General features: G+C 39.5%; 1 protein-coding gene across 1 annotated transcript; it reads right to left on the minus strand.

Moving 5' to 3' along the window:
* Positions 1-958: 958 nt before the first annotated feature.
* Positions 959-9662, minus strand: fkbp4 (FKBP prolyl isomerase 4). Its single transcript, XM_067589631.1, has 11 exons — positions 9307-9662; positions 8582-8726; positions 8350-8492; positions 8099-8219; positions 4911-5067; positions 4568-4658; positions 4361-4444; positions 4081-4266; positions 3054-3197; positions 2374-2469; positions 959-2240 (listed from the first exon to the last, which is right to left on the minus strand). The coding sequence occupies exons 1-11, from the start codon at positions 9403-9405 to the stop codon at positions 2139-2141; spliced, it is 1368 nt and encodes a 455-aa protein (XP_067445732.1). The 5' UTR covers positions 9406-9662; the 3' UTR covers positions 959-2138.
* Positions 9663-10674: the final 1012 nt, after the last annotated feature.

Below are 10674 nucleotides of genomic sequence, written 5' to 3' on the forward strand. Positions count from 1 at the left end.
CATCCGTAAACTGACACCGGTGTCCCTGTGAGAGAGAGCTGGAGGATCACATCAGATCATCTCTGTCCTCGGGAAAAGAAGACTCTGACCTCCAGACTACCACAGATACACACTGGGTCAAATACTGTATTTTGACTCACAAATACATATATCACATGTTTTGGGCATCTTCAAAACACTCAACCCCCCTTCCCCTAAAAAAAAAATGCTGACAAATGATGCCATTCAATCAAAACTTTAGTATTTCCCCTATGCAAATCTATTTGAGGGTGCAATTAATGACCATTTTCATCATCTATTATAATAATAGAAAATAATTATGATGGCCATTGAAATTCCTCACACTGCAAACTGACATAGTACTATAATTGCTGACCATACAGTTTACAACCCAAGATATTCAGTTTACCATCATAATAAACAAAGAAAGTAGCAAATGTTCACAGTCAAGAAGCTGGAACCATATTAGGCATTTTTGCTTTGCTTACTTGATTATCACGATTGTTGCAGATTTATTTTCCTGTGGAACAAGTTTCATATCTAAACCTAGACTTGTTAGATATGTGAGATATTGCAATATCATGCTGAGACTGATCAAATCTACAACTGGGTTTTAAATTTACATATAAACTCATGAAAAAAAACTGAACTTAATCTCTTAATTATCTAAAATATCACTCATAAAAGGTGCTTTAAGACCACATGTGTGAACACGCTGCTCATCATCAAGTATAAAAGTGCAGCTGGAATTAGTCCTGTTAACTGTCAGCAGATTCTTTAATTTTGCCCTCAATGATGTCAAACTCACATCTGACAAGTTCTCTTTATATAGTTTGGAAAGATTTTTTTTTTTTCCCAAACAGCATCTGGTTTATGAACAGTAGACAGGACAGGGGGAAAAGTGCTGGATACTAACTGGAAACTGTGAGGAAGCACCAGTCAAGAATACCACACACAGTCACTTTATAGCTATTGTTTATTATATCCTTTGGTCAAGCCAGACCAAGCAGTGACCCTTCCAACAGACAAATATAAACTCAACACATGACCCACAGCTCTGTTTTAAATTAGCCCCCTAGTTTAGTTTCTGCCCCTCTATACAGGTGCTGTTGACTAAAATGGAACAGGGCTCACATCTTCCTCTGGCGCACAGTCTTTTTAACAGCCTGAATCTGATGTGCGCACGTTCGTACAAGTACTTAATACAGTAAATTAAGACTAAGACTGAACTGTTCATTACTTGAGTGTGTCCAGGAGAAGCTAATGAATGTCGTTACTAGCTGCTTTAAAATGCACATATTCCAGTTTGTTGTATTCATCATTTTGAGAACAATACAGAAATCACAAGCACAACACTGAGGGAAAAAAAATAAGTACAAAGTCAATATTTCCAAAGCAAAAAAGGTAAACAGTCCTGTACCCTGGGGGGGAGGGGGGGCTAAAAGGGCGCTCCATCTTTAGAATGAGAGAGAAGCTTGAAGTCCGACAGCTATTCCAGGCTAACGTCTTATTACTCCACCTATCCACAGTGCTGCTACATACTTACTTTTGGGACACAGGCACACTAACATTCAAAACACATCAAATCTAAGAACACAGCCATCACAACTCCAGAAATTGATCAGTAGGCCCATGAGAGGAGGGTTGGATGGATTAGCAAAAAAAAAAAAAAAAAACGTGAGGAGGGGTAGAGGACAGAGGGTAGTGCAAGGTGAATGGTCTAGCCCTTGACGGGTGAGGGGTTGATATTCTGCACAAAACACCTAGATGCACTTCTTTTCCCTACACCCCCACCCACCTCCAAAAACAAAAAAAAAAGCTATGAAAACACATGCACAGTTCAAAGCTGTGGGTTGAAAGGGTTCGGGGGTGGGGTGGTGGCACACAATTCATTTATTAAAACCACGTCCCAACAGTGCCATCAGCTGGGGAAGCCCCACCCGCTCGGCTAGCTGCCACAGCAAAAAGCCCGGACACAAAGAAAGCCAGCAAAGACGCGCCCATAAGTCAGTGCTCTCGTTGACACGCTCGCTCTCACACACACATATTTCAACAGTCACTCCTTAAACACAAATGGCTGAAGTTACAAAAGTCTGAAGTACAGATGAACCGTAATACAGTCACATCATCTGAAACATTTACGCTTTTGCTTCACTCTCAACTTCCTTTTCTCTGTTCTCAACCTCCATGTTGTCGTTGCCGTTCTCCTTGGTGTCGCCCTTCATCTTCTCTGCTTCTTTCTGCTCATGAGAAAAAAAAAAAAAAAAGACAAATTAAATCAGCAATTTCTCACTTTCCAGTCAGTTTGGCAATCTAAAAAAACATGGCTATCCCACCCTCTTGTGGTTGTTGAAGAAAAAGACAATCTTTCACCTTTGAATCCCTCTCTGCAAACTTCTGGAACATGTTGGCGTAGATGCGTTTGTCCTTCTCATGCTGCTGCTTAATGTATTTCTGACAAAGAACCACCTAGCAGGATATAATGAAGGAGATGTCAGGCAGCCTTATTTTAAGATATCACACACACACGTACAGCTACAGCCAAAAGATATTAAAACCAGGTGTATATTTACTTTATGACCAATTTAATAGGGGCTGAAGGATAATTAGGAATATTTTCGACTAGACTTTGTCAGAGTGCACCAAAAATTCCTCAACTATCCTACCTCTAAATTACAACTGGTAGTTTCACATTATCCGTAGCCAGCAAGCAACTGCAGCAGCAACAATTTACTTGCCAAATGAGCTCATGCCAGTTATAATAATAACAATAATAATAATTCATCCAATGGTACCACACATGCCAGTTTAACTTTTGATGAAGGTACAAAAATATATCCATAAAAAAAACAAAAGAAACAAAAATCAGTAGATTAACTGGATGATTTTTATGCTCCACTCCAACAGTAGAGCTCTTGGTTGACTGGCAGGATAATAGCTCTATGCTGAAACACGGTTTCAAACAAACTGACTTGTGATGTTGTCAAAATTAGCCAAATAAGGCCCTAGTTCAAAGTTGTTGGAATTATCCTTGAAGACACACAGCATCATACCTGACTCTTGGCAGCCTTGTTGGCAGGATACAGTTGAACGACTTGCTGGAAGTCGTCTCTTGCCTTGTCAAACTCCTTCATACCACACAGCGCCTCTCCCCTCCGGAACAAAGCCTTCTCATTGGATGCATCCAACTCCAGAGCCTATAATGACAATTATAATAACAGTATTTAACCACAAATAATCAGCAATGGTATTAAAAACTTTTTTTTTTTTTTTAATTATAATACTTAAAGAATAAAGGTCACTCTAAAGCCTCTTTCACACATAGCTCCCAGTAAATTACTAGGATAACCTTTCAGGCACTGCTAGTGATTTTCACTATTTACACAAGCTGCTACATTCAGGAACACTTCCATCTTGCGCCTTTTCACACATGCAATGGCAATGCCCGAATAGACGGGGCGAGGGACAGTCAACCAAATGGTGGTAATGCAACATTTACAGATGCCAACCGCCATAAAACTCAACAGTACTCATCAGATCAAACTTTTAAACTAGGCAGTCCTGATCAAATATGAATCAAGATTCAGTTACTGCATTGCCTATTTCTCACCTCAAATGTTTTTAAACACATATTTTATTGTACTGTTTAGCCGTAATATGAGAAAGTTTGTGACACGACCGCCATGTTGAAAACAGACGAGCCAAAACCAAGCGCCACCTCACTTGCAGTACGTCACCCACACATTAAGTCTTGTGATTGGTTCGCTTGCTGCACGTGAAAAGCGTCTTTCGTCAGACGGACGTAACCCTTTATGTGCTTGTCCCTGCAATGTTACTGCTTTCATTCACAACATTCATTCACCTGAAATGCTACTAGGTCTTGAGGTGGGAAATTGGTGGTACAGATTACCCTGAATATCCGTCCCTGCTCCCATTCACACATGACTCCATGCAGGAAATGTTCCTGAACATTTCAGGAATAGACTGCATGTGTGAAAGGTGCTTAACAGTCACTTGCCTGCTAAATACTGAATTAATTAAATGCATCCAACCCAAGTATATACCACAGATTTTAGGTACCTTGTCACAGTTTTCTAGAGCTTGGTTCGGCTCCTGAAGTTTGAGGAAGCACATGGCCAAGTTCAGATGTGCAGCCAGTTGTAATGTTTTCGCTTTCTTCTCATCCTCCTCTGACAAACTAGATTCATGTTCCAGCCATGAAACAATCCTTTTATACTGCACTGATGCCTGCTTGTATTTTCCCTCCTGTAACATATGAGATCAATGCGTTAGAACACAGTATTCATGCATCTTAAAATTCCTTTTAAGCTGTGTACTTTGCAAACACATCCCTGTGTACCTTAAAATACTGTGTGCCCTTCTCTTTGACAATGACACTCTGTTCCAGCTTCTCTGTTGCGTTCATCTCCCATGACTCCTTTGCCTAAAGTAAACAAAACAAATATTAGTCACTTTTTTAAAGAAAAAATTGATATGCAAAGCCAACATATAATTGGCAGAGTAAAGCCAACTTGTGTTTACAGCACAGCAACAAGATCAGTCTAACCTTCTCAAAGGCTGCCAGCTTGATCTTGTACTGCAACGTTGCCCCACCGGGAATGTTATATTTTGCATTTCCTGCATTCCCAAAGCCATACCTACCAAAAAAAAAAAAAAAAAAAAAGATATTTATCATTATTTATCTGTAATGAGGTGTATGAATGGCGTATTACCTGTTGCAGTTTAACTTAACAGTATTACAGTGTAGTGCACTGTATCCTAGAGTAGAATGGATAATTCTGTTGCTGATTTTATTTTAATTTTTGTGGCGGCAAAAATGAACAGTTGAATATAAGCAACAATAAAAATGCCACATAACACTCTTATTTATATGGTACATGTGATCATACTTGGGCTTGATGGTGAAGAGAGCTTCTTCTCCCTGCTCCATAGCCATGATAGCCTTCTCCACTCCAGCGGGTAAGCCAAGACCTTCTCCATCTCCGATCTCAAACTTCAGTTCTCTCTCGTCAAACACGCGTCCCTCACAGGTTCCTTCCACCGTTACTGAAAGGGGCAGAAAAATCCTGGGGTTAGCTCCTGCTACAAATCAGGCAATTGATTGCCTGATTTGTTAACTTACAAAGTTAACTTATGATGGTAAATACACTGTAAAGATATTACTCCCACAATCTGACATAGGATCTTTAAACTATTTTAACAAACTAGTCCTTTACATGCAACTTTCCTGCTAGTCAATATCAATAACACTTGTATAAAGTAGAACTGGAGACTCAGGTAGGTTTGCTTGAGATGAAAAATAATGTGTGTTTACAAAGACAGCTGCTTTACCAGTTGAACGGGAATCTATTTGTAGAGTGAAAGGGATATTTAAAGATTCAATACAAAAGCACTGTTACACACAGATGTTTGCATTTCAGTATCAAACATCAAATTAAAAAGGTGGCTGTGAAAGTTTGTAAACAGCAGCTATAGGCAGCTTTAATTCATAACAGTTATAGTACGATGGATTAGATGATGGGAAACAATAACCCCTCAAACAATTAACATGTCCATTCTCCATCCATACACTCAGTTTTGTTTTCAACACAATTCTTTTTACAAAAATGTATCCTAACACAACACAATGATTGTCTATAATCTTCACATATGAACTTGTCAAGCTTTGGAGGAGGTACATGCATTGTTTTGCCCAAACCACAAAATGGGCTGTGTTAGCGTGGGCTTGTTGCTACAAGTAGCGCAGAGATGGTGGATAAAGATAATAGGAACCTGGAAGTCCAGTTCGAAAGCGCTGCAGAAGTTTCTCCTCATTTGAAGAAATTAATGTCTGGAGTGAAACTTTGCCCTTACATCTCAGGTAAACAGCAGAGTTAACACGATGCTAGCAGGTATTATACATGCAATGTACAATTGGCCAACGCATTGAATTGTGAGGTGATGTTGGGGCGGACTGCGGCAAAATCTGAACCAGAAAAAAACCCCCAAAGTTTTAACAGACCCCTCTGCTGATGCATTCCTGCTAAGCTACCACAGTTGTTTCATATTGAAACGGAGGAGGAGGCTGTGTTTCTTTGTTGCCGTACTATTGTCGGTGCGAATGTAGCCTTAAACCTAATGTAGTTTGTTTATTGGCTCTAGTGCCTGTCACTCAAATAGTATTTCCTCTCTACACAAACACCAGACCAAAGGAAGCCAGTCTCCCTCTCTGCCCACTCCCAAAAAAGTTGTTACCACTGGAATCTATTTTAACCAACATGAGCTCAAGCTGACTCCAGCCTCTGTTCTTCGTGAGGCATGAAATTACAAGCGTTACACAGCCACCTTTTCAAGCCTACAAGGGATTCGATAGTGTTTGACAGTCATGTATCAGCACCCATAAATGCAAATTCCTCTTTGGTATCTTTAAATGGTTTAAGCCTTGATTGAAATACTTCCTCGGACATTTCATTCACAGTTGTGGTCTGATATCTCAGTTGTACTGTCACTATTGCTTAAGTAATGGTACTCATACCCATTGTTGCATATAAAGCCTCAATAACAGGGTTCCCGAGGACCCTCAAAAAGTCTTAAATAAGATTTTCAGAATTTAAGGTCATAAAATGTCCTAAAAGTCTTATTTTTAATTATGATAGGTCGTAATTTTTGAGCTGATGCCTAGTTGCATGAGAAATATCCTCCCACAGGATTCACTTATTTAAATGTGGTTTGTTGTCTTCGGTCATGATTCAGTCCAGCTCTCTCTTTTCTTTTTCTGGTAGCGTTTCAATTGGTTCTCCACAGACCACCTGTTCTTACGAAGGTAACAGGATTAGAGAAGTACACATAACAGCACAGATGATGCTAAGCTAAAGACAGTTGGCCATGGGGGTTCAGAGAAGACACAAAGTCCTCTGTTATTTCTGATAGCTGTTAGAATCTGGATAATATTTTTAGTGTGGAGCTGCAACAGCCAATATGAAGGAGGAGGAGACTTTAATTTGAAGACCGCTTAGCTGGTGTTTACAGATTTAATGGACTGTTAAAGTAGAAGAAAGGTAGATATGCTGTATGTTAAGAGCTCCTGAGCGAGTGTGTCTTAATGGGGAAAATTTACTATAACCTGCTCTGTGAGTGCGAGAACGATTACAACAACCTCATTGTTTTACACAATGTTTTCAAAATTTACAATTCCAAGCAAAGTGTAATTGAAATTACATTTTTTTCAAACAGTTTTACTTAATGTTAAGTGTAACAGTGGGACAGAATTCATTGCATTTGCCATTAATTTGATTATGTGATTTTAAATATGATTGTTCTATGGAGATACAAAAATATCCAGAAAAATATTCCTATTAATATTGTCAAATTGGTTTCAAACATAAAGCTCAGTCCTGATGTGCTTCGGTTTTGCTGTGGAAAGGAAATTAAATTTTCTCTGTCAAGGTCTTAAAAAGCATTAAATTTGATTTCAAAACGTGTGCAGCACGTGTCCTCACATGTAAAGCATGAACGCCTAGAATGGCTCTCACCTAAAAATAAACACTCTGTTTAAAATGAGACGTATCACTCTTACATATTAAAGGTGCAGTGTGTGGGATTTAGTGGCATCTAGTGGTGAGGCTGCAGATTGCAATAAACTGAATACCAATCCCCCTCCCTCTTCCCCTTCCAAGTGTGTAGGAAAACCCACGATGGCTGCCAAACTTGACAAAAATGCAAGTGGAACTCTTTGGTTTGTCCATTCTGGGCTACTGTAGAAACATGGTGGTGCAACATGGCAGACTCCATGGAAGAGGACCCGCTCCCTATGTAGATATGAAGGGCTCATTCTAAGTTAACGAAAAGAACAATTCTTGGTTTCAGGTGATTATACACTAATTAAAACATTCGTGAATATTATATTCCATTTCTGCCAGGTCCGTTCCGCTAGATGCCACTAAATTCTACACACTGCACCTTTAGTTAAATTATTATCCTATTAATGATTTTTGGTGATCCTGTTATATTTTTACGCTTCAAAAACATTACAGCTGCATCCCCTCTAAGATAATTTTCCTCTATCTCGGTAATAAAATAGCAGTGTTAGATGTTTTACCTTCAACAGCAGCTCCTTCATTAGGCTTGGTATATCCCGACCCTTTAGTGATGATGCGACGGATAATTCCTCCGTCCTCTTCATCAGTTACGTCCTCCCCTCGAAATTCAAACAGTTCCACCTACGAATGCGCAGACATAAATGAATATCCACAGGTACTTTTCTCATTGATATAGGATCAAGGTATAGTTCAACTACAAACTCAAGACTATAGTTTAAAATTTAGACAACCAAAATAATCTAAAGCTTACCTCAAACACAAGTGTGGCATTGGGGGGGATCTTGGGTGGGCTGCCTGCAGATCCATATGCTAACTCTGGCTTACAGATGAGCTGGCACACCTCGCCCACTTTCATTGTGGCTACACCAATGTCCCATGCCTTTATGACTTGACCTAGACAGAGAGAAGACTTGATGAAATAACACTAGCTTGTTGCAACCATGGCAGGTGAATGTTCACGTCTCCGCTAGATATGAACCAACCTTTGCCCAACTCAAAGGAGAACCTCTCTCCCCTGTCTCTGCTCGAGTCAAAAAGAGTACCATCCAGAAGTGTGCCCACATAATGTACAAACACTTTGTCACCGGTCATAGGCAGCTCTGTGCCTGTGCCTTCCCTTTTCACCAGCTGGAAAAATGTGCAGACAGTGAGAGAAATTAACAAAAAAAGTTGGAAATTTGTAAAAAAAACAAAAACAAAAAAAACAACAAAAAAAAAAACAATTTGACAACAGACATATAAAGCCAACAGTCCTGTACAACCACTCTGCAACCTGATGTTTTGCATCATAGGTGGTGAAGTTGCCAAATGCTTCAGTGTGAATGAACGTAACCTGTAATGTCTCATTCAAAATGTGCATGTGTGCATGTGCATGAATATTAGATGTGCCCATCGGCATGAATAGCTTTAGCATGTGTCTTTATTGAGAGGTCTAGAAAAGCTTCTAGACATGTGGACGTTTGAAATGACAAAGTACCCATGATGTTGACACCCTGGCAATTAGTCAGCAATTAAACCAATGAAACGGAAACCAGATAAACGGCGTTACGTTTTTGTCAGCTAACGTTAGCTGTTTTATTGACAGTGCTTACTGTAGCCTAGCTAACCACAGCTAACGTTAGCCTAGCAGAGTGAGTAGACAGCAAGCACACGGCTAATCTCTTAGCTAGCTGGATCAACATGCGGCACAGAAACACTGGACATTTACCTTTAAAACACCCCCGTCTTTCTTTGGCGTAATGTCCTCTCCCTCCATTGGGATGGTGTGCTGTCCTTCACTTGTCTGCTCCTCCGCAGTCATTGTCATGAAGCAGTTTTCCCCCCTCCTACTCTGACCTGCAGCACAACTCAAAGCAACCTAACACTGGCTGATAGTAGTGGTTGCTAAAGCAAACTACTTTTGTGCAGCCAATTAATGCTGCTTAATGGGAATACAACACACGCTACAGCTTGTGGAGACTGCTGTCGCTGTGAACCAGTCACACTTGTACCCGACCAGACTGAGGGCTATCAGGTCCACGTTGTCTCGCTGTCTGGCTGGCATCTGACAACCGCTTAAAAGGAGGGCAGAGAAGTTTCCAGACCTTAGGAGGAACCAGGGGGGATGAGCCCGCATTGGTGGCGTTACATTTACTACCTCAGCACCTCCGTAAAAGGGCGGTGCAAACACAAAGAGCAGAGCAAATGCATAATTTATTGTGTATTTGGTAAAGATATTCTGCAATAATAAAATACTAAAATAGTGATGAGTGACAAAGATATGGCAGTGGTGGAAGAAGTATTTAGATAATTTATTTAAAGTCCCCCCTCCACTCAGAGATACGTTTTTCTTCTTGTTCCTACAGTTGTGTGTTTGAGCTTCACTGTGCAGAATGATGTTTGTGCAGAGTTTGACACTTGAAGACTGGTTTTACATTCATCTGCTGAAAGTAGAAAGTTTCTCTGTGCTCCTTGAAAATCTGATATTAAGGGGTGGGTCTACAAGCATGATTTGTGACATCATAAATAGTTTGGAGCCAATTCTGGTTTACACATCTGTGATGTAGAAACTTGGAGCCTCTAGTGCTCATACAGTGAGAATGGACTTTACAGTGAAGGAGACATCTTGTGTCCAACAGGAAAACTTTTAAAATAAAATATATTTGCACATTCGTATATTCATATTTTTTTAATGAGTAGATGTAATTTTAAGGATTTTAACAAGGTAATTTAACTTTTTTTTGTGGAAAATCCATAGCAGACACAAAGTATTATTCAAAGTAGAGTATTTTATACACATCTTAAAACATGTGTAGGGGATCTTTAAGTAAAGGTACCACTACAGCAAAAAGGACTTGAAGATTTGAGGCTTGGAATCAATGACATCTCAAAACTTATCTTTTTAGAAAGGCCTTTATTTAATGATACCATGCTTTTATTTCCAACATGTCTCGTCTATTGTATTACTACTGTTGTTTTACTGTTTTATTCTTATTATTTTAAATTTTATACTAGGGGTATTTTATTCTGTTCTATTTTATTTTAATTGTCTGATTTTACTGATTAATTGTAGAACTTAAATGTTTTAACCATGTAA

Source organism: Thunnus thynnus, chromosome 5, assembly GCF_963924715.1.
Source record: "Thunnus thynnus chromosome 5, fThuThy2.1, whole genome shotgun sequence".
Lineage (NCBI taxonomy): Eukaryota > Metazoa > Chordata > Actinopteri > Scombriformes > Scombridae > Thunnus > Thunnus thynnus.